Source organism: Paramisgurnus dabryanus, chromosome 2, assembly GCF_030506205.2.
Source record: "Paramisgurnus dabryanus chromosome 2, PD_genome_1.1, whole genome shotgun sequence".
Lineage (NCBI taxonomy): Eukaryota > Metazoa > Chordata > Actinopteri > Cypriniformes > Cobitidae > Paramisgurnus > Paramisgurnus dabryanus.
This window is the reverse complement of record NC_133338.1, coordinates 5617445-5643111: the sequence shown is the minus strand read 5'-3', so window position 1 is coordinate 5643111 and position 25667 is coordinate 5617445. Positions and strand designations below refer to the sequence as shown.

At 35.3% G+C, this 25667-nt stretch overlaps 3 protein-coding genes across 11 annotated transcripts; all 3 read left to right on the top strand.

Moving 5' to 3' along the window:
• The first annotated feature begins 3586 nt into the window (after window positions 1–3586).
• Window positions 3587–6661, top strand: fth1a (ferritin, heavy polypeptide 1a). Its single transcript, XM_065249462.2, has 5 exons — window positions 3587–3830; window positions 5393–5498; window positions 5669–5815; window positions 6037–6162; window positions 6246–6661. Exons 2-5 carry the CDS (start codon window positions 5397–5399, stop codon window positions 6402–6404), a joined length of 534 nt encoding a protein of 177 aa, XP_065105534.1. The 5' UTR covers window positions 3587–3830; window positions 5393–5396; the 3' UTR covers window positions 6405–6661.
• A 3854-nt stretch (window positions 6662–10515) lies between these two features.
• saa (serum amyloid A) lies at window positions 10516–12341 on the top strand. Of its 3 annotated transcripts, none has more exons than XM_073813512.1 (4): window positions 10516–10623; window positions 10721–10818; window positions 10918–11056; window positions 11982–12341. In XM_073813512.1, the coding sequence occupies exons 2-4, from the start codon at window positions 10731–10733 to the stop codon at window positions 12127–12129; spliced, it is 375 nt and encodes a 124-aa protein (XP_073669613.1). In that variant the 5' UTR covers window positions 10516–10623; window positions 10721–10730; the 3' UTR covers window positions 12130–12341. The 3 variants fall into 3 exon arrangements, with proteins under 3 accessions (XP_073669613.1, XP_065105414.2, XP_073669614.1); XM_065249342.2 differs by having other exon boundaries at window positions 10535–10642; XM_073813513.1 differs by having other exon boundaries at window positions 10623–10643; window positions 10716–10818.
• A 1034-nt stretch (window positions 12342–13375) lies between these two features.
• Window positions 13376–18988, top strand: LOC135783504 (uncharacterized). 7 transcript variants are annotated; one of them, XM_065294249.2, is made up of 5 exons: window positions 13376–13755; window positions 14225–14383; window positions 14674–14959; window positions 16600–16786; window positions 17083–18988. In XM_065294249.2, exons 3-5 carry the CDS (start codon window positions 14849–14851, stop codon window positions 18276–18278), a joined length of 1494 nt encoding a protein of 497 aa, XP_065150321.1. In that variant the 5' UTR covers window positions 13376–13755; window positions 14225–14383; window positions 14674–14848; the 3' UTR covers window positions 18279–18988. The 7 variants fall into 7 exon arrangements, with proteins under 7 accessions (XP_065150321.1, XP_073667984.1, XP_065150323.1 ...); XM_073811883.1 differs by lacking the exon at window positions 13376–13755 and adding an exon at window positions 13951–13991; XM_073811882.1 differs by lacking the exon at window positions 13376–13755 and adding an exon at window positions 13963–14068.
• The last annotated feature ends 6679 nt before the right edge of the window (window positions 18989–25667 follow it).

Sequence of the window (25667 nt, the reverse complement as noted above, 5' to 3'; positions counted from 1 at the left end):
CCATAGTGGACAGAATTACATTTATTAACTTTAATTTAAAACGGCATATATGAACACTCACCCTGCGCTTTGTCAGGCACCGCCGGATCTTTAATACGCGTGAAACTATAGAGCAGGTCATGAAAAGATTCACGGAACTCATGAATCGTTTAAATTGTATTTAGTTTAGACTTTTGTCTAAAGATTATAGTATTGCCGGCTCCGAAGGTTATGGCTCAGATCATTGCTTAAACTATACACGTATACGGAATATTTCATTAAATAACTTGTGATGTTACAAACAAATGTTTTAATCGTAGCATTGTTCATGATTTGTCTAAATCTAAAATAAATTCCTATTTTGCCATAGTGGACAGAATTACATTTATTAACTTTATTTTAAATGACAGATATGAACAATCACCTGACGCTTTGTCAGACACCGCCGGATCTTTAATACGCGTGAAACTGTAGACCAGGTCATGAAAAGATTCCCGGACTTCGTGAACCGTTTAAAATTTTATTTAGTTAAGACTTTGTGTCTGATCAGAAACTATAGCTCGATAGAATACATCGGCTTTAAGCGTAGCCATGTACATCTAATATATATATATATATATATATATATATATATATATATATATATATATATATGATTAGTGATTGCCTTTAAATAAACTTATGCTGTTGCAAAACTTTAGATTCAACAACACACCCGCGGTGTGACATTCAGTATTGAGAAGCGCACGGGGCGAGCACAGGAGGGAGGATGGTTGAGATCTGACATCAAATGTCAATAAACAGCAAATGTCGAAACACGAGCCGTCATTAAACATAACAGCATACGCGTGACATAAAACACACTCAGGAAAAACAATCACTCTAAATGACCGGCAATAAAACCATTAAATACTTTCTGTCTAAAGTTGACAACTTGTCCAGATTTTGATTGATGGTCCCGCCCCCCTGTCAAAGGGTCATAAAAACGACCTGTCAGATAGCAACTGTCACCGGGTGGGGGAGGGGGTCATAAAAGTTTGACGAATGCCGTCCCGCTACAACTACTCACAACATTTCAAGAAAAAAAAATCACAGGTTAACTGGTTTATCCGACAGCTTAAAAATCAAAATGGGTCAAATTGACCCGGAACATAAATCTATGGTAAATTGCTGGCAAACAGCTGCATACAGCAATTTTTTTACAATGTGCCTTTAGTATTAAATTACATACATACTGACAAAAGTAGCTTGTCTTTTACAATTGGGCCATGTCTGTGTAATTATAATCTGGATTAGGATTTGGGTACCGGCAAAAGGCCAATGAAATGTACTGTAACATACTGTAACATTACATTATCAATCTTCTAGCATTGTCATTGCATTGTTGGTCCATGTGCACACATGCAGATGAGCGTTTTTTGACCTCTGCCCAGCTGCTTTAAAACCAACAACACATCCCGTGTGAATAACTATTTACTCATTTAGCACTGCCCTCTCTTGGCATTAGTACTGTATAGGTGTGGTGAGGAACAGCTGTGTACGTGCAAAACTGAATTGCTCCTAAAGAACAAGACTGTTTTATAATTCTTTGTTAAAAGTTATTTAACTATTTTCAATTACACTAAAAATGTATTTACTAATGATTTACTGTTCAATTACCTACAATACAAAATAGCTTGTTGGTTTAACTTAATAAAATAATAACACATTTCCACAAAGGTGAATTGATTTATCTAAACATAAGCCAGGGGATTTGTAAATATAGATTACGTTCACTTAACTTATTTAGTTGAATTTGTTAAACACCGGTAAGATTACTGCTTAAGTATTTGCACATTATTTACTCATTAAGTAAAACTCCATACATGCCAAAAACGTTGTGAACATGCTCATCCTGAACCTAAGTGAAACACAAACACTTCCCCACTATGGTAACCTCAAAACCTTCTACATAACAGAAAACTTCTGAATTTCAACATTACAAAATAACAAACAATAACATGTCATACATTTCATCTTCCTTAAAAACACACAGTTTAGTACTTCATGTGAACTTAGTTTATCTGCCATAGTATATTACTTATAATCCCATTAGGAAATCCACCAGTTAATAGTAATTGTTACCAAACAAAAATCAAAATATACTGCAAAAGCTGACAAAGTGCCCCACGTTTTCATTTTTTTTTTTTAGAAAAACCTAATAAAAGTGCGGTTAATTCAATCTTAAATAGTAACACTTTAAGTGAAACTTCTTTGTTTTGATGATCCATGCAACGTTTTAATAATATAATGTATTTGTGAACACTTATAATTTCCTAGGGCTTTATTAAAGCATTTACTTTAAAACAGCATAATGAATAAAACAAAATATATTTGAATTAAACCCACAAGTTGTGTTTGCTAAAAACGTCTTAATTAGTTGGTAATTAGAACAAATAAAACACAAGTTTAACCTCCCACATGTAGATTAGATGAGATGTTATTTATGTTATTCTAGCTTCATCTCTATGTACACATAAATTGACTGTTGACCCTCTTTCATTAAGCATCTGATAAATAAATGTACATTTAAAACTTAAACAGCATTGTTGTGGTAAAGAACTTTTACTCTGTGAGCTATTCTGGATTATCTTAAAATGACAATTCTTAAGATTTTTAAAATGACTTGTACATCCATTATTGATGTACAATAATCAATAATAATATACTGAGTCATTCTAGTTGTGTCTCTGACTCATGTGACACGTTTGCACAACAAAATTTTTCCTAACATTGTGTAAGTTGTGATAAATTCATACGTAAATTGTTACATCAGTGGTTTTTACTGGAAACGCACAGTAAATATGAATGACGTCATTATTGAAATGTCTCTTCTTATTCGACATTTTTTGGGAGTTAAACTTGAAATTAAAGTGTACATGGAAATCTTTACTAAGACTTTCGCGTCTTTAACATTGCTTGTTGTTGTATTGTGTTATGATTTGATGATGATAGTATTGTTTTCCGAGCATTCTAACGTTACATAAATAAATAATAAACAAACAAATAAAAGTAATCTGCGTATCAATTTAAATTACGCCCAGACATATAAATATCACAAAAGAAAAAAACGCAAGCAATATTTTCGAGATTGTTTGCTAAAACCCCACCTTAAATACTATAATCTAATGAACACAACAGTTGTGTCAGCATGATACTCAACTATCTTGACATCCTGGGCGTAGCACCAAACAAGCTATTCAAACCGCTTATTATAGATTTCAATTACAAAGTTGAAGCGTCTAGACATTCCTGCCTTTCCACGATATATTTTTAATAAGAACTACAATTTAAGCCCGGTATATCATTAATACCCCTTAAATATACCAACGCCTGTCTAGAGTAAACATCTGATTATTAGGCGTGTTTGACTCCATTCGTCGCTGCGCATACTGACCATAATCGACATCAAAGTTCCGCGAGAGAGAATCAAAATCTATCCTCTCGCGATAATTTATTATCATACGCCGTACCGTCTGCGCAGCGCCGCAGTGGAACTGCAGGGGTGGGGCTTGTAATCCTTGCGTCTTGCGTAACACGTCGTTGGAATAAACTCCTGCGCATCCCAACGCGATCTCATAATCGAGTCAGCCATCATCTAGGACAGAGTGAAGGTTACCTGCTTCAACAGTGCTTGAACGGCAACCGATCTTCTGTCTTTACGCTTCGCTTATCGTTCATCTTCTATAATTCCGAATCAGTTTGATTCCAAACGTAGATTAAGACGCTTGATTTAAACATATTTACGCGAACCAGCGTCGTTGACCATCTGTATCAATAGCGTCGAAAGAGCAGTAACAACCGAATTGAAGGTAAGTTTTCCATTACATTACACATTTAACTTACTTATATTAAATTAAATGTTTTTGTTCATTATGTATATTGAACAATGTGTAACAGTAACGTGCGCCTATTCCCAGTAACGTTACGCATTTTCCAAGGCGCCATCTTTGTTTGCGTCGTTGTTGTTTTTATGGACTAGAAATAAATCAAATGCAACTTTTAAATTCGAATCACATAGGTGATGATTAGTTTTATTGGTGGATTAAAGTATTTAAAAAAGTCAGATTAATTTCAGAATCAGCGTTTTTAATCCCCCGTTGTTTTTACGTCGTTGTGGAAACAGTTTTTTGGTTATCGCCCTGTGATCTTTTGTTTAACAAACAAACAAAAATAAGTTCGGGCTGTTTTTTATTCATCATTGTGGATTACATAAATTTGGATTTTATATAAGCACACGCAAAGCGGAAATTGCGTGTAATATTAAAGGTATTGTTTACCCAAAAATTAAATTCTGCCGTCATTTACTCACCCTCATTTTTAATCAAAATTTCTTTGTTCTAGTGAACACACAGGAAGAAATTTAAAGTAATGGTTGTAACCAAACCTATGAGAAGTCCCATTGACTTCCACAGTATTCTTTTATTCCTACTATGGAAGTCAATGGGGCTTCTAATCGCATTAAATCAAATGCGAGTTTTAAATTCGAATCATCTGACTGACTGATTTGTCTTATTGGTCGATTGTAGTGTTTTAAGTCATCTATTCGTTTTTAATCGACCATTTGTTTTACGTTCTTTTGCCGCTGGTGTGCCAACTGTTTTCCGTTATTCCCCTGTGATCTTTTGTTAAACAAACAAAAGTTGGGTGGTTTTTAATCCGTTATGTAGATTCACAGATTACATACGCACATGCTAAAACTTTAATGGCGTGCAATGTTAAAGGCATAGTTCACCCAAAAATGTACTTGACCTCATGTTGTAACAAACGTGTATAGATTTCTTTGTTCTGATGAAAACAAGTACTATGGAAGTCAATGGGGCCTCCGATTGGTTTGGTTACAAACGTTCCTCAAAATATCTTCCTTTGTTCTGATGAACCATGGGGGCATGTTACAAACCTGTATAAATTTCTTTGTTCTGATGAACACGATATTTTGAGAAATGTTTGTATCCAAACTGTTCAAGGACCCCATTCACTTTCATAGTAGGAAAAAATGTATGGAAGTAAATGGAGCCCGGGTACGGTTTGGTTACAGACATTTCTGAAAATATCTTTTTGTTCATCAGAACAACAAATTTATACAGGTTTGTAACAACATGAGGGTGAGTAAATGACAGAATTGTCATTTTTGGATGAACTATCCCTTTAACATGTAAAAACAAACACCTGTCCTGAGAATGCGTTTTACAAAACGTTTAGTAGGCATTATGATTAGTGGGTTTGTGGTACATAACACATGTTTAAAACTAACCGTGTGGGATAAATTACACAACATGCACAATGTATGTTTCTCTCATACCGCCACTTATGTGTAACCCTTAAGTACAGTAGATCATCGTATACGTGTCTATAATCTACACATCTCTTACAGAAACATGACCTCTCAGGTGAGACAGAACTTTGAGGAGGCCTGCGAGGCGGCCGTCAACCGTCAGGTCAACATGGAGATGTACGCGTCCTACGTCTACCTCTCCATGGTAAGAGTTCAGAGCCGTCATTGCAATCTATACCACCAAAGGCCTTTCCTGTTTTATGTTCTTGAACTCAGTGCCTCCTTTGTACCAGTATTTGGACGACCTTTGCTTGCTGATAGTGAAATACACACGGAAATATTCACCTATTGAAGTGACTTTTCTTTTTTTTACAGTCGTACTTCTTCGACAGAGACGATCAGGCCCTGCCCAACTTTGCAAAGTTTTTCCGCCATCAGTCTCACGAGGAGCGCGAACACGCAGAGAAACTGATGAAATTTCAGAACCAGAGAGGAGGGAGGATCTTTCTGCAGGACGTGAAGGTACACATGTTTGTGCTGTCTTTAGCACAATGATAGCGTTACAGTTGAGTAGGGCGATGTAAGGACCCTGCGATAAAGTTCAGAATTGGGCTGGGTTCTTATCTTTCATGCGCACTGACGATAACTTCAACCGACAGGGGTTGTGTTTTAGCTTTGTTGTGCAATTGAGACACTATAATTCAAAAGAATAAGTTTTAACACCATGTTTGAATGATTGACAGAAACCAGAAAGGGATGAGTGGGGAAGTGGCCTGGAAGCCCTTGAATGCGCCCTGAAACTGGAGAAAAGCGTCAATCATTCCCTCTTGGAGTTACATAAGCTGTCATCTCAACACAATGATCCTCACGTAAGTGCACTTAACTGTAGGTATAAAAGCGACTAAATGTGTAATTTTCTGGTTTTGATCAACTCCTGTGTTTTTTCCCACAGATGTGCGATTTCATTGAAACACACTACTTGGATGAGCAAGTGAAGTCCATCAAGGAGCTGGGCGACTGGGTGACCAACTTGCGCCGCATGGGCGCCCCTCAGAACGGCATGGCCGAGTATCTGTTCGACAAGCTCACACTTGGCAAAGAGAGCAGCTAAAGCATCCCATCCTATACTTCACCGAGTAGATTTTTATAAGTGCTGATTATGCTACATGCCATCAAATGCTATTTCCTGTTTGATTGACAAATCTACTTGCGTGTCCAGTTTGCTTTATTTATCAGAAACATGATTTTAAGCCATTGCGCTCTGTATCTCTAGCTCATCCTTAAATTTGCTTTGCCTGCATGTACTTGTGTGATTTGTTGATGCAGTTGCACTCCAAACCAATAAAACTGAAACCTCTGGGATCTGAACATGACTTTGAATTTATTCTAGTGTGTTTAAATAAGAAGCTTTTCAAATGTTTATTTAGGTTTTTTGCATTTTAACGGGTTTGTATTTGGAAGTTGGGTGATTTTAGGTTTTATGATGCATAATTGCAAAGTTACGTAAACAATGTAGATATAGACACCCACTGAATTTTTTTAGTTGCCATGCCAATGGCTGGCTTCATTCAAATATTATTAATAGACATAAAAAACATTAGTTTTGTGAACACCTTAAAATAAACTCAAAATGGAGAGCAGACAATCCCATTTCTTCTTTCATAAGTAACAGGTGTTCGTAAAATATATAATTATATATGCATACTTCCTCTTCTCAATTTTGATTATCTTTCATGGTAAGCCTACATTTATTTGTGTGTGTGTGTGTGTAGCAAATGTACATGTAGTTAAGACACCATTTAAAATATAACATAAGAAAAAACAACTGATTTAAATGGAAACAAAAAAGCTATTAAACCAAAATTACTGGAAAGCCAAAGGAAATATGTTTTTAGTTTTAAAACACTATATTTTCAGCACGTGGCATAATGACGGAGAGCAGCATCACCAAATGTAATTTGTAACATTTTGAAAATCAAAACATCAAAGAGTCCCAATGGGTTCATATACTGTAAGCATTTTAATCTGAAGCAATTTCTTGCAATGTCTTTAAAACTAATAAAATATTTTTTCACATCGATACGAAAACTAACAGGTAACAACTTTAATACAGGTGTGAGCACCAAAATATATACAATTGACGGAAGTTTGTTTCTGTCTGTTACACAAATGAGAACCACAAACACCTGCTGTTTCCTTTTACATACAGTCAGGGCTGAAAATGGCAGAAATACAATTTTAGATGACTTCCCTATACTGAAAAATCCAGTAAAAACCAAGCTGGTAGACTAGCTAAAACCAGCTGACCAGCTTAAAAAAACAATAACATAAAAATTGTGTGTTTCCTCCTAACTTTGTTTTCTTGCACAAACTTTTAAGAATTTAACAATAAATGTGTCCTTAGGTTAAAAAAATTGTTTACGGTGTAAAAATTTGGATATTTAGCTAATGGACATTTTAAATAAAAGTTTGCATTCTAAAATAACAGTTGCAGCAAAAAAAATCTCATAATGGAGAGACATTTTAAAATGCGACTAAGTTGTTTAAATATAGACAGATTCAGCAGTGACAACGTAAACAAATGGACTTCGTGGTCAACGCGTGACTTCCGGTAAACAACAAAGTACTTAAAACATAGTTTATTTATATAACAAGCAAAATAAACAACACGTAGATTACATAGGAAACCAAAACATTTGTAAATTTAGACGAGGTATTTGTTCAAGAGCACCGGAAATAAAGTTCTGACCAGACGCTTATCGCGTCACCGTACGTGCGTCCGATGAAACCGTCTATAAATCCTTTTCAATTCCAACATTTCGAAAAATCGAACTGTTCCCCCTTGAAATTCACTGGACTTTGTTTCCCCACCAGCCCTGAAAACAGTATATTTGAAACTGTATGCAAAATATTGCCAAAAAAAGTAAGACTTCACTTCAAAATATTTTTTTATTTACCAATTATACACTGTAAAACAAAATGCAAAATTAAATTCAACCTGCATGTAAAAAATTCGTTGCTGCCTTAATTTTTTGTTCAACTTATTTATCTTGACAAGAGATGAGTTGCTACAACTTATAAAATTAAGTTAACATTATTATTTTTAAAAATGTATGTTGATTTGGTATGATTTTGTGCTGAAATAGCCACAGTACATGATGCAAAACTGGAGCCTGTCATAGTCTAAAGCAGTGGTTCTCAAACTTTTTCAGCGTGCGGCCCCCCTTGTGTAAGGAGCATTCCTTTGCGGCCCCCGAAATAAAAATTTAGGACAAAAACAGTTCTAAAATGTAACATTTTATTTAAACAAAACATATTAAATTATACCTAGTTGTGCTGTTGGTTAGTTGGCTTTTTTGTTTTAGGTTTAATTACACAGAATTCATGATAAATGAATATATTTTATAAAATGTCATCAAACTGGGGCCCCCCTGGCCGCATCTCGCGGCCCCCAGTTTGAGAACCACTAGTCTAAAGTACCCTTACTTATTTAGACAACGCTGTGGCAGAATTCATAAAAATGTTTCATTTTATAAAGTTGTGGATTGTTCATCCTTTTACAACGTAATTTTATTCTCAGTTGCCTGAAATAATGATATGCAGCAAGGCACAGAAAAGAAAGTAGGCCTAAATATTGATGACCTGCATTCAGTTAAACAATTAATAATTAAAGAAGACCCATTACAATGAATCACATTTATCTGAGAGCCCTAAGAGCACAATGTACTGTACAAGGCACAACATGGCCCAGTAACTTCTGGAAAATCCTGAAACAGTTGTTATAGCAACAAAGCAGATATGAGGGCATCAGGATATGTGGCCAAGCAGAAATGAATCCCATGATGTGCGGTGTGCTGAGTCATAAACGCAGAGACAAATCTGTTTCAGTCCCGTGAGTTCGGTTTCACTTTCATTCTTCCAGACAGGTTTCATATTTATTTATTTATTTATTTATTGATTAAATGTCAAGCTCATTAACAAAACTCTTCCATGCAGCTATCAACATTAACTATTTATTTCTGGTACCTGTTCATCAATGCAGCGCCCCATGGGATCATTCCTAGCCCCCCTCCTTCCCCAGCACCACATGCCTACGTAAGTCTGCTACGTGGGTTCTCCTTATAATTACAGAGGATAAGAATACATTCTACAAGGAAATGTTCAAGCTCTACACCAACAAGATAAAGCTTGTGTACATACCATGTTCATTAAACTCACTTGACCTGGAAAGAGATTGCATGTTTATGCCAGACAAATAGATTTAAGAATGTATTTTTTACTTTAAATATATACGTGGTTAGCTTTTTAGTGCATGCTTTGTTCTGTTTGTGTTTTTGTAGTGTGGTAACTGCTGGTGGTAAAGCAGATTCCCTTATGGGGAAGTAAACATAACATTGAACCATACAAAGAAATATAGAGGCGGTTTCCCAGACAGGTTTTAGATTAAGGCAGAACTAGGCCTTTGTATTAGGACATTTACAAGCATACCTTACAAATAACTTTTTGCATCTTGAGACAAAATTATAGCACTGATATATTTAAAGATATGCGAGTGTGAGCTGCTTTCAGTTAAGACAACTCAAACACGCAATTTAACCTGCGCCTAGACTTAGGCCCTCTCCCGAAAACCGCTCCTTAGGTGTTTGTTAAATGCAAAATAAAAAATCTTCAGATGTAATGTAAAAACTTGCCATTAGCAAGACAAAATTCGATTTTAGGGAATTTTAATGTGTACTTTTAATGCACTGAAAGTTACTTTGGATTAAAGTGTATGCCAAATTTAAACATAAATACAAAGATTGGTCCCTACTGCACTGTAAAAAATGTCTGTAGAAATTACAGTATTACTGCCAGCTGTTTGCCAGTAATTACTGTAGATTTTAATGTATGTTATTTACTGGCAACCGTTTGTTCAGTCTTTACAGAATAAAACTAAAATAACCTCATGCAAAGCATTCTGGGAAACAAAATCTGAAGGAAAAAAACAGAAAAAGGTTGATGAGGATTTTTAGTTCCTAGAATGCTATGCTTTGCGTGAGATTTTTATTTTATAGTTATATTCCGTAAAAATAAGACTTGTTTATGTTCAATGTTCATAACTTCATAACTTTAAATAAACTGTTGTCAGTTTACAGTAAGTTACAGCTGCATAACTACAGGCATTTTTTACAGTGTGGTCTTTCCAGAAATTGTTGCACAACATTGGACAACCCATCTGGACCTAATCTCCTGGTGCAGTCTAAAACATTACATTTGGGAAAATCCATGCCCCACCTTATCCAAGCACTCTATATATAACATCTTTGGTGTACCTGATAGAAACAGGAGAGGTGAGACTAACTAACCATAGTAAGTTGCTTGTCTTTTGCTATTTTGAGATTTTGTTCATATATCTTTAACATGATGTTTATATTTGTATATGATCAGGTTTGCAAACATGAAGCTTATTCTTGCTGCGCTGGCGTTGGTTTTGGTGGTCGAGGTTCGTGCACAATGGCATCGTTACCCAGGACAAGCCATCGGAGGTCACTTACTTTGCTATCAACATCATGGGGTTTAACATAGATAGCACTGAAGTCAAACCATGGAAAATATTAACCACTGGTTTAATTGTCTTATTGTAGGTGCAAAGGACATGTGGCGTGCCTACAGGGATATGAGGGAGGCCAACTGGAAGAATTCAGACAAGTATTTTCATGCACGTGGGAACTATGATGCTGCAAAAAGAGGCCCGGGAGGCAGATGGGCAGCGAAAGTCATCAGGTGCATGAACATTTAAAACTAAAGTATGGGCAAATGTACAGTACCAGTCAAAGGTTAGGGAAAATTATATTTTTTAAGTATATTTCAAAATATACAACTATGGCAAAAAAAAAAAAAAAAAATATATATATATATATATATATATATATATATATATATATATATGCTAAAATATATTTTGGAAAATGTTTACATATAACATTTAAATATATTTTTCACTAATATATTTTTAGCCATTTTTTTGTATATTTTAAAATATATTTTTAAAATAAATACATTTTAAAGCTTTAAAAAATATATTTTGAATGTAGCATATTTTAAATATATTTTGGCAAAGAATACATTTTCGCCATATGGGATGTAAAATTTGAAATGTATTTACTTGCCCATGAAATACATTTTGAAATATATGTTGATATATAAAATATATTACCAAATTCAAAAATATATATTCAATTAAGAATTTCTTTCTACAAAATGTATTTAGCATATATTTAAAATATATTTTTTGCCAGAGAAATTGATTTATTTTATTTTGCCTTATGGGAATAGAGTGTTTCATAAAAATGTTTATTTTAAGGCATATGTGTAGATATGTGTAAAACAAAATAGAGATAAATATAATTGTGCCATTATATTAAATTTTTTACTTGCTAAGCTAAAATTTTATTTTACAAAAGTAAAAAAAAAACACAGAAAGAAAAAGCAGCCAATAAGAGCCCAGAATAGATGTAAACTCCTTCTATACTAAAAGGCATTTAACTATGTTAAATAGCCAACATATTGTATAGGTTTAATGTATTTCAGATTTGGTATTTACAACCAATTGTTTTTATGAAGTTTGTGTACAAACAATAATATCTATACATAACAGACAATCAAAAAGTATCACAAATAAACGGCTAAGCATTTGTGATGTTTGCAGTGATGGAAGAGAAGCATGGGTGCCATTGGTCGAGGAGCCCAAGATTCAGCAGCTGACCAGGAGGCCAATCGATGGGGGAGAAATGGCGGAAACCCAAACCGTTACAGACCTAAAGGACTTCCACAACGGTACTGACCTAAAAACATGACCATCAACATAACAGAAGACAGCTTTGACCTTAACCATCAGTGATGCTTTAATAACTTTTCTTTGTTTTTACCACCAATATTAAGATGCACATGAGAAACATATAGTTGTTATATTTGTTATTTGTATTATTTCATTTAATTACATATTAAAACTTTTAGATGATTGTATTGTTGCATGTCTGTCAATAAAACAAAATGTAACCAAATCAAACATGTCTGAAGTGGATGTCTCTTTGAACTTTTTGGTGTAAAACACAGATACATACAAATGTAGGCAATTTTCTATCTCATTTAATAATCAATAACGAGTCATATATCTGTCATTAAGTTTGAAATGTTAGTGAATTATAAATCATGTCTCTTTACGTGTACATGACAGCAAATGTAAAGAATGATGTTTGCATCCATTATCTAGCATTGCAATTGCGCCATCTGCAGGTAACCCTTAAGATTATCCTGTATTGGTTTTAAAGAATAAGATACTAGATATCACTTCATGTTGAAACAAATGTCTTTACTTTAGTTCACACAGGAGAGATTAACAACCTATAATACATTTTAACACAGATACTTTCGAAGATGTTTAATTATTAGTTTAAATAATAATAATAATAAAATAATAATAATCCTATGAAACCAGACTCCAAGTTTTTCCAAAAATTGCACAAAATAATATTCATGTGGAAAATCCCATCAGTTTGATCTAAACGTAAAGTGTTGCATTTTGTATGTCCATCCATTCCCAAATTGTCACTGGATAGGTGCAGTGGGTGGATATATTTTACTGTAGACTAAGCATTTATGTACACAGATAAAAAATAATCTGTTTAGAAATGTAAAAGTTATTTTACAAAGTGTTTTATTTTTTTTATATTTAAAAAAGTCGCAGCTCCCCCATACTCGCCTCTGTTTATGCTGCTCTTGCCACCGCTAATATGGCGGCGCCGCTGACCCATCGCAGCAGCTGATCAAAGCGGCCAATGAGCGGTCTTGTATGGCCGTTTCCCAACCAAAGGCTGCAGCCTCCGGAGGTCTAATATGCAGGCTGCATTCGTCATCAATCCTGGTTTATTTAAGTTAACTAAGCATTACATTCGCAAGTCATACGCATATTTCAACAATTTCCGATTAACTAAGAATAACAGTAAACTTTTGCAATTTATATTGTAGTCTTGAAGCCTACAAATGCGACCTTCTTCAGATTGAGAAACGGCAAGGTTCTGGCTAGATGTGATAAAGCTACGGCCAAATCTCGCGAGATGTTTGGTTAAGGGTTAGGATTAGGATGAAAACAGCCGTTTTGACCAGACTGGAAAGCCTACATCCCGTGAAATGTTAGATTTAGGGTTAGGTTTGGGGGTAGGATTAGCGATAAAAAAACAGCGCTCATACGGCCAAAATTTACGAGATTTTGTCCATAGCTGTACCCCTTCTAGACACAACCGGAAATTCAATTATTTGTCCCATTAACCATGTACAGTAGATGGCGGTGATGCTCTACCTAAGATTGCCAACAAGCACAAAGAAGAAGAAGATCAGATCAAGCGGATTAGCTAACAGTTTGAGGAATATATCATAGAATATAAAAATTTTGCGGGGTTTTTCTTTCTTTCTTTTCTTTTTTGGTAAGTATATGAAGCCCTCAGGTTGCATGTGCCGGTAGTACGTGGCGGTGTGCATCCGCCAAATAAACCGAGAGAGAGAGAGAGAGAGAGAGAGAGAGAGAGAGAGAGAGAGAGAGAGAGAGAGAGAGAGAGAGAGAGAGAGAGAGAGAGAGAGAGAGAGAGAGAGAGAGAGAGAGAGAGAGAGAGAGAGAGAGAGAGAGAGAGAGAGAGATTTGACAGCTTGAGGACCAGCACTGGTGTGGTGTGTTGTGTTTTGTTGTGTTTGCTATTCATAATTTATGTGATAAAAATTTGTATTTGTTATTTCTCTAAGGTAAGCAAAGTTTTTCTTACTACTTACATTCAGACTATGTATTTCGTCAGGAAAGTGTTGTTTATTGATTTATAAAGCTGCTGTTCAGATGTATGTGATGTGCTGTACATCAGTAGTATCTCTCTATAATGGATTATGTTGATGATTTTATCACAGAAATCTCTCGGCTGAAGAAAGGAGGCGACGTTAGGAGTTCAGGAGATTCTCTTTGCCAGGACCACACCCCTAAATGTATTAAAGCAACTGCCATGTGATTGGATGATTAGATAATTGCATTAATGAGAAATTGAACATGTGCTCCTAATAATCCTTTAGGTGAGTGTATACATATTTTAGACTACAAGGTAGCTAAAGCCGGCAAATTTAGCATACTCGCATCTGATTTTTTCGAGCGAATTAAGTAAGTTAACTCAAAATGTTCAAACGTCCAACTACTTCCTTCACATTTGGTGTGAACGCACAGTACCGACGGGCCAATTATGCAAAATTCAGTTTATAAGGTGTTTGAACACCGATGTGTGTCCACATTGTGTTTAAACAACCAACCTTTAATGTTTATAATCCACTCACCCCCCCTTTTTTTTCAAATTATTCCCATAAAACAGAAGCTGTGTCTTCAAACAAACCATTTTAGATTCTCCTCTACGATGACATCAACTAAGGAAGAAGCCCCGCCCACAATATGTGACATATCTGTTCTGTTAGCATAGATACAACCCTGAGTGAGAAGCACAGAGTTCATTATTGTTGTATCTTCCCCATAGCAGCTGGAGTATTACAATGTCTGTGCCAGAGAGGAATTACAGATGTAATTCTGGATATTCAACAATGTTGATTCTGGAAAAGGGGTCAATACCGACGGTTCCTGCTCAAACCTTAAAATCAGAACAAGTAAGTATTCGATGATGTAAACCTTTACAAATTTGTTGCTTGTTGGCCGACTGTAAAGATGATGTTGCGAAGGCTACTGTTGTCTTTGTATTCTCTGATGCTGTCATTGGAATTATCGTAAACAAGTGTTGCATAGTTAAAAGTTGAATGTGAACAAACTTCAGAAGTGGGAATTATGAAATTTCCAAAATCACGTGAAGGCAGTGTGAGATCAGAGTTGGGCTGCAACGAATGATTATTTTCATAATCGATTAATCGGGCGATTATTTTCATAATCGATTAATTGGGTGATTATTTTTTCGATTAATCGTAAAACATTACTCCATATTATAGCTAAATAAGGCACTACATTATGGTATTCAACGTTTAGAAGTGTACTTTTAAAAGTAAAAAAGCCACACACTGCTACAGTGTTTTATTAATATAATATTTTTGCTTTAAAAAAATTTAAACCTTAAAAAATTAAGTTTCTGCAGCTTTTAAATAGTGAAACATCTTTAAGTGTCAAAACAAAAAACAAATGTCATCAAAATCAATTACAGGTAAAAATGTTGCAGATACTAAATTCTATCTTGCATTAAATGACAGACAGAGCTTGTTCCTAAAATAAAACCCAAGCTTGACTTTCAAAATTTTCTTCAGTTGGGTGATATGAGAGCCAAAAGATAAAGCACCATCGACAATAATGCAGATATATTTATACTTTTTAACAAATTCAATCATGGTGCCTTGTAAAGTATGAAGAGGAATCAGGTCAGTTTTGGGTTTCTTTGAACTGGAGAATACCATATACCATAACAAGTTTTAAACTGGAAAGCCATGGTTTGAATTATTTCAAAGGCTGATTAAAGCTGGACACGGCTTGTTGGCCAGAAGGAGCACTACAGTACACATACCATAGTGTACTGTAGTGCTCCTTCTGGCCAACAAGCCGTGTCCAGCTTTAATCAGCCTTTGAAATAATTCAAACCATGGCTTTCCAGTTTAAAACTTGTTATGGTATATGGTATTCTCCAGTTCAAAGAAACCCAAAACTGACCTGATTCCTCTTCATACTTTACAAGGCACCATAGAAGTGAAGGTTAGCATTTTGAATGTCATAATTATATAGATAATGAATAGAAGGGGTCCTAATACAGACCCTTGGGGGACACCTTTAAAAATCTCCTATGAACCAGATAATTTACTTTCTATATGTGCACATTGAGTTCATCCACTTAAATAATTTTTGAACCATGGAATAACGTAATTTCATAGACCAATACTCTTTAGTCTGTGCAGCAATATTTTATGATCCACTGTGTCGAAAGCTTTAGATGGATCAATAAAGCCAGAGGCACAAAAATCACTCAAAATATCATTTAAAACTTTTTGGCCAGCTGTTGTGGTACTGTGTTTTCTCAATGAAACAATACAATCCGTGTGAACTACAGCCTTGAGTATAAACAAAAAACAGCACATCCATGTAAAGTGTCATTGGTCTCTATGAAATGTTTGCTAAATATTCCACATTTTATAAGGAAGCCCACTTGCACAAATGCCTCCAAATGTATTTTGAGGTCGCAACAAAATGGTCGGAATTTCGAGCCCTGAGACCTTCAGATTAGTTTCAATGTTTTCTATGTTTGATTTTATGTTAGTTCCAGGATGTATCTGGTGTCTCTGTCTGTAGCTTCAATGATCAAACATCTACAGAACTTCTGGTTTCTGTCTGTAATGGAGAAGTACAAAAGACATCAGTAAATCTGCTGGACTGTGGGATGGAGCTGAAACAAGAAATCACAGAAGAAGGAGAACAGACAGATAAAGGGGATTTGATTTATCCTGGTATGTGTCAAACTCACTGCATCCACCGTTGGGTCCAAAACTGCATAATCGGGGTTTTTTTTAACATATAAGTTGTTTAAAACTATGTTTTCTGTAAATAAGAAAATGTTTATCAATCGACTCCAAATTATGTGGGTAGATGACTCTTTTAAAGTCAGGCACAACCAATTCTGCAAAAATTCTATTTAAACTGCCGAGCAAGACACAAAAATTAAAGCTCAGTAAAGCCATCGTTCCAATTTCAGAAGTGCTCTGTGCTGTGTTATATTGCTCATGATTTTTTCTGTTTGTTGTAGATCTGATGAAGGAGGAAAGTTCACAGTCAAACGAAATCGAGGAAAAACAAAATCTTTTTAAACTTCAAGAAGAAGAATCTCTAAGCCGCTTGAAGACCGAAACGATTTTGTCAGACGAAGATTCTTGTACGTGCTCTCGGTGTGGAAAAATCTTCAATCGTCAATCCGAACTTAATGCGCACATGCAAATTCACACTTGGAAAGACAGTTGTGATCAGTGCGGAAAGACCTTTACGTGCAAGTCCAGCTTTAACACACACATGCGAATTCACAGTGGAGAAAAGCCCTACGGTTGTGACCAGTGTGAAAAGAGCTTCAATCATAAGGATAGCCTTGATGCACACATGCGATGTCACAGTGGATTAAAACCTCACGTATGTGACCATTGCGGAAAGTCCTTCACTTATAAGTCCGACCTTAATGATCACATGAGGATTCACACTGGAAAAGCGCCTTACGGTTGTGACCAGTGTAAGAAGAGCTTCACATATAAGCGCACGCTTAATGCACACATGCGAATTCACACTGGAATAAAACCTTACAGCTGTAACCAATGTGAGAAGAGCTTCACTTATAAGCGCACTCTCAACGTTCACATGCAAATTCACACGGGAATAAAGCTTTACAGTTGTGACCAGTGTGAAAAGAGCTTCACTTTTGAGTACGACCTTGACGTGCACAGGAAAATTCACGTTTACAGATGCGATGAGTGTGGAAAGACCTTCGTTAATATGTTCGACCTTACCGCGCACAGGAGAACTCATGTTGTAGAAAGGCCTTACGCGTGCGACGAGTGCGGAAAGTGCTTCGTACGCAAGTTCAGCCTTAATGCGCACAGGCGATTTCACACTGGAATAAAGCCGTACAGATGTTACGAGTGCGGAAAGAGCTTCACTCGTAAGTTCAGCCTTGATGCACACTTGCGGTTTCACACCGGAGTAAAGCCTTTTGTGTGTGACCATTGCGGAAGGAGCTTCACTTTCCCATCCGACCTTAACGTGCACAAGAGGATTCACACCGGAGAAAAGCCGTACAGTTGTGACCAGTGCGGAAGGCGCTTCACACGTAAGTCCGGCCTTGATTCGCACATGCGAATTCACTGTGAGGAAAAGCCTTACCATTGTGACGAGTGTGGACAGAGCTTCACTATTAAGTCGAGCCTTGCTAGGCACAGGCGAATTCACACTGGAGAATAGCAGATTTCATCTATCTATCCATCAGTGATGCGCGGGTTGATCCAAAATGGGTACCTGCGGTCACCTGCGGTCACCTGCGGTTACGAGTCATCCAAAACATATTTTTAATGATATTCGGGTCACAGTCGGTCAGGTGGTTTGAAATAAAGATGCCAATTAATTATTTTGAACAATTACTACTTTAAAAAAATGTGGGCCAGGAAGCGGGTCGGGTACAATATTTAAAAAAAATTGTGGTCCGAGTTGCAGCGGGTTAGTCGAAAATGGCATTCGGGTGCAGATGTTTATACATTGACTATATTTAAATATGTTGATTTATCATCTGACAACTGCCTGTAGCTGTAAATCTTTCATGTCAACCCATTTTCACCAAAGTGCATACACGCAGTGTGATTATCGTGCAGTGTATACGCCAAATTCCGCTTTTGCGTGCATATGATACGCCAGTCCTTCCTGTTCACTTATATAGCACGTCGTGTCGTTTTATTTATTGGTTTCTCATTTGTTTTCTGTTTTTTAAACCATTTTCGCCTGGGTTTAGGGTTAGATTTGGGTTTTGCTTTAGGATGTAATTTAATATATAAGTTTCTCCATGTTTTGTCTATTTTTAAATCATGGTCGCTTGGAGCTGGGGTTAGAATCGGGGTTTGTGTTAGGATGTCATTTGATGTTACAAAAAGTTGTTCTTACCCAAAACCCAAGCGACAATGGTAAAAAAAACAGAAAACAAATGAGAAACCAATAAATAAAACGACCAGACGCGCCATATAAGTGAACGAGAAGGACTGGCGTATCATATGCACGCAAAAGCGTAAATTGGCGTATCTATTGCACGATAATCACACTGCGTGTCATTTGTACGCATTTTGGTGAGAATGGGCTTATGTCCACTAAAGTCTTATAAGTGAACCTGTTTTGAAATAAAATAAAAATATTTATGAATACTGTATTTCGTAAATGTATTTGTGTTTTTCATCACTTCGGCCAATAGATGCTCCAAAAATGTAGTATAAAACATTTCATATCTTGTCTATGAACACCAGATGTTTGCCTGTCTAGTCAATAAGGGCGTCTTAATATCGATGAGGTGAAAATAGCGCAGTAAAAGTACAGACACAGCCCTAAAAATTTACTAAAGTACAAGTTAAAGTAAACTGTTTTTAAAGGGGCCATGTCACAAGACTTTTTTAAGATGTCAAATAAATATTTGGTGTCCCCAAAGCACATATGTGAAGTTTTAGCTCAAAATACCATATCAATAATTTGTGTTAGCATGTTAAAATTGCCACTTTGTAGGTGTGAGCAAAAATGTGCCGTTTAGGGTGTGTCCTTTAAAATGCAAATGAGCTGATGAAATGCAAACACTGATCACAATGATGGTGGTTTGTTGAAATTGAAATTCAATTGTGCTGTGAATTATTTTTTCTCTCTCTCTTTTTCTCTCTGCACTAAATGGCAGTGCTGTGGTTGGATAGTGCAGATTATGGGGCGGTATTATTATAATAAGAGCTCCTTATGACATCATAAGGAGAGCCAAATTTCAACGACCTATTTCGCAGAGAATGGTTTACCAAAACTGAGTTACTGGGTTGATCTTTTTCACATTTTCTAGATTGATAGAAGCACTGGGGACCCAATCATAGCACTTAAACATGGAAAAAGTCAGATTTTCATGCCATGGCCCCTTTAAACTACTTAATAAATTACAATTCTTGAGAAAAACTACTTAATTATAATAACGAGAGTATTTTTAATTCTTTACTATACACCACTGTTAATATCCAAGGGTCGAGGCAGGCAGCAAACAATCAAAATACAATAAACAGGCACGGGTCAAAAACAGAAAGACACAGATAGGCAGGATAATACGCTCGGTATGCAGACAGGCTTACAGGTACCAGAATTAAGTATTATCAAAAAAATTTTTTTTTGCACCATAATACTAAATTCTGTGTAACTGGAACCTGTTGTACACAAACATGGATAATTACACTGCTTCACGTTCAAAGAAAAAAAATTGGTTATTATATTAATTGGTTCTTCCTAACCCCCAAAATAGCTGGAAGAAATCTGAAAAAAAAAGACAAACCAAAGCTCGGGTCTTAGGAGGCTAATAATGTTTAATAAAATAAATAAATTAAAGGGAGATGTCATGTATGTGTACATGTTGTAATGTAATTGAGTGAACTCTGTGAGGCGTTATTAGGCAGACATGAGTAAAAGCCAGTTCAGTTCAACCACATGAAGTTTCCTGTCTTCAATACATTACAGGTACCCAAGATTAGCATGATATTGGCAGAAACTGTGTGTGTTATGTGACCTTTAAAAATTAAAAGGCAGCATAAAATTGCAGCAAGATCTGCTGCTAACATCACCACAGCACATCTTCAGAGGTCTAGTGAGTCTATGCCTTGATTTTGGTGGCAAAAGGGGGACCTACACAATATTAGGCAGGTGGTTATAATGTTATGGCTGATCTGTGTATATTTTAGGGCTGTAACAAGAATTGCAAGGCTGCGATTATGTCTTTCATGCACAGCTTGTGCGTGTACTACCGCATTTGGTCAGTAGGAAGTCCTTATCAATCTAAAATCATTATGAGTCGGAGTCGTTTATAATGTGCATTTTAAAAGCAAAATAATTCGTTAAACAAAATAATTACAAATATTCTTTATTATTATGAAAATGCCTGAAACAGTTTGAAGAACAGCGATATAAATATTCATGTAGACAATTCCTGGAATAGCGTTTGTAATGCTACTTCTTCTGTGGCACAAAGGGAGTTTCTGCACGAGAGCGCCCTCTGGCTTTTGGATGTGCGGTAATTCATTAAATTTGCACGGTTAATCGTTACACACCTAGTATATTTATAAAAATACATTTAGACAATGATTGCTATCAGGATGTTTTGACCTCATTAGGAATTATATATTTATTAATATCTGACAATAAATTCTGAAAAGAAAGGGAAGTATAATGTTATTTCAATTCATCATTGCCTTAGCCAAAACATTTTCCCTTTTGTATCATATGTTTGTGATACACAGATTATTCATTTGTTTTTTTCACTGACCCAATAATAAGACGAGGAAGCGAAATACTTATACATCTTTTTATTTTTAACCAGATGAAGAAGCTTAGGGGAGAGACAAGGCAAACACATTCTGTGAAGATACATTTATCTGAGATTAAAGGATTACTCCACTTTCTTTAAAACAATCCCAATTATTTACTCAACCACATGTCTTCTAAAATGTTGATGTCTTTCTTTGATCAGTTGAGAAGAAATTAAGTTTTTTAAGAAAGACATTCCAGGATTTTTCTCAGTTTAATAGACTTTATTGGAACCCAACACTTTACAATTTAAATGCAGTTTAAAATTGCAGTTTAAGCACAGCTTCAAAGGGCTTTAAACAATCCCAAACGAGGAATAAGGACTTATCTAGTAATAAGTCGAACGATTGTCATTTTCGCCCAGAAAAATAAAATTACAAATAATCGTGTGACGCGCCAGCGCGACCTCACGTAATGCGTTATGACATCAAAAGGTCAAGCTTGACGTATGCAAAACTAACGCTCCAGTGTTTACAAGTGTGGAAAAGAGGACCGTTCTGACATTGTTGTATGTGGAATGCTATTAATTAATGTCCTTGTGTTAGTCAATTGTTTACTGCTGGCGCGTCAAACAGATGAGAAGATGCAAGATGAGAAGTTGAGGTTTAAAATTACTTTTAGTCCGGACTTTGAGAACCCCTGCTTTAAAGACTAAGTGCCCTATTTTAACGATCTTAGCGCATTGTCTAAAGCGCACAGCGCAACTTATAAATGGGCGTGTTCGAATCCACTTTTGCTAATTTAACGACAGGAAAAATGGTTTGTGGGACGAAAAGGGTAGGTCCTTTTTTAATGAGTAATGGGAGTATTTTGGGCGTAACGTGCAATAAACCAATGAGAGTCTCAGCTCTCATCCCCTTTAAAAGCCAGTTGCGCTGGCGCTATGTCTAATTAGATGACGGACTTTGTAAACTGAAAAACTAAGCGGAGGAAGAAGATCCCCAGTTTAAGATTAATGTTAAATAATTGTGTTGTTTTTCACTTGTATTGAAATTGATATTTTTTTATTAAAACCTTTAAAACCGTTTTCTTTTAGTCATGGAAGTAAAAAAGCAGGCTTTTAATTGCTTTAAAAGTATGGCTATCCAATATCATCAAAAAATTATTTAGTTATTGTAAGAATCTAAAAGATGTACCTTTCCCACACCCACTAGTTAACTTGTAAGCAAACCAAATATATATCTATATATCCTGTTTAATTCACATTATATGTTCACATGGTTTTGATAATCCTTTTCAGGGTGTCATTTTCTCTAATCATATATTTTGATGACAAGCTCATCCTGTCTTTAAGGTTAAATATATACAATGCATATTATAGAAATGCAATGTGTCTGGTTTTTCCATTGTATAACACACTGTTTGTTTTCTGGCCTGTTCAGTTAAAGTTTTCCCCAGTGATTAATGATCTTACATTTGCTATGTTTGGAAAATATCCTTTGGTTAACTGCAGGTTGGATATTTTGGGAATATGTGTCAGACCCTACTTCCCTGTTTTTAGTATCACTTCCCCTTATGTTTGTTTGGTAAATTAATCATACAATTATTGGCTAGACGGATTCGTCAATGTTTTGATCACGAGAAGTGTGCCAGACTGTATTCAGGTGACTAACGTTTCCTTTTTGCATCCTATATAATGTGAAGGATGTCTAATAAAATTTGGTCTATGATTGAAACTGCATCTCGGTGTCAGTGTCTTTCATGGTCCTCTGATATCAGATTTCTCTGCTGCTCACCTCAGATCCTCACCTAACAACCTAGGTACCGAACTTGAAAGAAAATCTCATACTCCTAGACCTGCTTAGAATTAGATTCTAACAGTTATATAAGTATGTAAGAAAAGGTTTGTACTCTAAAAATACTTTATTTGTAACAAACAGGAGATAAAGAATTTAAAAACGTCTCTCCGCACGTTTCAGCACTTGGACAGCGTCAGTTTATTTTAAGCATTACTTAAAAAAGTTGCTCATCTCACCATATCCACGGGTACAGAGTCATCATATACAATAAATCCCTGAGGTAGCATTTAAAAAAACATTTAAAAACAGATGCATTTGTTTAAAGCAAAGCATTTATTTACTTACCAGGCTACAGGTGAAGCAGCTCTTTACGTTTTCTAACGTCTCATAATTAGTCCTCATTTATGTCCAAGAGACTCAATAATAATCTTTTACATTCAATCCTTTAATCTTTCACATTTAAAAGTGTTTTTGTGCTGCTGCGCATTCATGTATGTGATAAGCAAACCCACGTTGTCGTCCCGTTTATAGGCGCATATTCGTAATGCACTCTTTAAATAACAAAAAACATATTGCGCCATTGACTTTAGACTTTAGACCAGGTTTTAGTTTGTCAATGGCGTAGTCTATTTTAGTTGCCTCAAAATAGCAACACACCAACAATGTGCCTGAACTCACCTCGTTTTCAGACCAGAACGCCTATGGGCGCAAAAGGAGGCGCAAATGCATTTGCTATTTAAACAACGTGGCGCTAAACGTGAAAATGATCATTGCGCAGGGTGGAAACTAGCAAAAGACACTTGCGTCGTGCATTGCGCCGGGTGTAAGATAGAGCCCAAAGACTTTAATGAATACTTTAAAAAAAGATTGGGAATTCTTCATGGAAACAAATAATATACCCGGCACCTCTGCAATAACCCTTTGGGAAAAAATTATATCATACTCTACATATAAACACAAAAGACTTAGAAAATAAAATACACATACTGCATAATAGTTACTCTCAAAATCCGGATAAACAGACTTTCATAGAGATTAATAAAGCTAAAGATGATTATGAAGCAATAATAAATAAACTGTTAGAATTTAAAAACAATGTCTAAGATACACTCGTTTTAACCATAAAAACAAATCAGGTAAATATCTAGCTACACTGTAAAAACTATTACTAAGATCTACTCAATATTTTTGGTGAAGCATTTTACACTTAAAAAAATTGAGTAAATTTGAAAGCTGTGAAATAGAGTAGATTTCAGTAATTACATTAATTTCCTATCACAAGTTAAATTGAGTAAATGGAATCAAAATATTAAAGCAAATCAATAAAAAATCCTAGTTCAGTCTACCAAAAAATTGAGTTGATATCATTAAAAATGTTACTTAGATGTAGATGAAAATTTTGTGAATATTATTTAACTAAAATAAATTAGTTTTATTTACTACATGTTATAAATTTATTTCATACTGAACCATCAATTATCAATGATAAACAAAGCAATTTGTATATGTTATTTTATGGAAAATGGCAAACATTGTACATGTTACAAAAACAATCAGCTGAATAAACTCTGAGAGGTCTCTCAAATTCACAGCATGCAGAATCCCCTCTTGAACCCAGACAGGTGGACCACCAGCACCTATATTAATAATATAATAACATTAGACCATCTCCCAGAAGGTACATATAAATACAGTACATAAAATAAATAAATGAATTTAGCAAATTAATTTATGGTTTATATGGCTAGCAATTTCTAAAAAAAACAAGTTGATTTGCATGAAAAAAAGTTTAAAATGATAGCAGAAAACGATCAAAGGCAAGATTTGTACTGTCACACTGTTTACGAGTTCACACTTACAGATAAGTTGGATAGAGTCATTGAAATGTGTATTTCGCTTGGGCTCCGGGCTCGGCTTTAGGCCCAAAACCAGAACACCCCATTTATAAAATAGGTCTAACATTAAAGGGATAGTTCACCCAAAAATTTTTATTCTGTCATTATTTACTCACCCTAATGTTGTTACAAACCTGTATACATTTCTTTGTTCTGATGAACACAAAGGAAGATATTTTGAGAAATATTTGTAACCTAACTGTTTGTGGACACCTTTCACTTCCGTAGTAAGTAAATGAGGTCCATGAATGCTTTGGTTACAAACATTTCTCAAAATATCTTCCTTTGTGTTTACCAGAACAACAAAATTTATACATGTTTGTAACAACATTAAGGGGAGCATCCCTTTAATATACAATTTTAAGAAAATGATGTTTTATTTTTTTATGAGAGTTCTACTGATTTCAAAAGTTGGTACCTTATGAATTTATTAATTATATATAGAAATTTCTTTATCCATAAATGTAAATGAGCTGTTAAAAAAGCTATTTTACCTATTTTAAATCACTACCTGTACACCTTAAAAGAAATAACAAAGCAAAAGAGACTTTACATTATGCTGCCGTTGACTAATTTTGTAAGACTTTTTACTTTTTATCTTTATTATTATATTTGACATTTTATGTTCACCGTACAATATA

Bases quoted from the DNA above. Each gene is read 5' to 3' on its own strand.
- fth1a (XM_065249462.2), top strand. From the start codon at position 5,397: ATGACCTCTCAGGTGAGACAGAACTTTGAGGAGGCCTGCGAGGCGGCC. The intron at 5,816-6,036 runs GTACACATGTTT...AATGATTGACAG, and splicing joins TCTTTCTGCAGGACGTGAAG to AAACCAGAAAGGGATGAGTG. The intron at 6,163-6,245 runs GTAAGTGCACTT...TTTTTCCCACAG, and splicing joins CTCAACACAATGATCCTCAC to ATGTGCGATTTCATTGAAAC.
- saa (XM_073813512.1), top strand. From the start codon at position 10,731: ATGAAGCTTATTCTTGCTGCGCTGGCGTTGGTTTTGGTGGTCGAGGTT. The intron at 10,819-10,917 runs GTCACTTACTTT...GTCTTATTGTAG, and splicing joins CCCAGGACAAGCCATCGGAG to GTGCAAAGGACATGTGGCGT. The intron at 11,057-11,981 runs GTGCATGAACAT...TGATGTTTGCAG, and splicing joins TGGGCAGCGAAAGTCATCAG to TGATGGAAGAGAAGCATGGG.
- LOC135783504 (XM_065294249.2), top strand. From the start codon at position 14,849: ATGTCTGTGCCAGAGAGGAATTACAGATGTAATTCTGGATATTCAACA. The intron at 14,960-16,599 runs GTAAGTATTCGA...ATTTTATGTTAG, and splicing joins AAACCTTAAAATCAGAACAA to TTCCAGGATGTATCTGGTGT. The intron at 16,787-17,082 runs GTATGTGTCAAA...TGTTTGTTGTAG, and splicing joins AGGGGATTTGATTTATCCTG to ATCTGATGAAGGAGGAAAGT.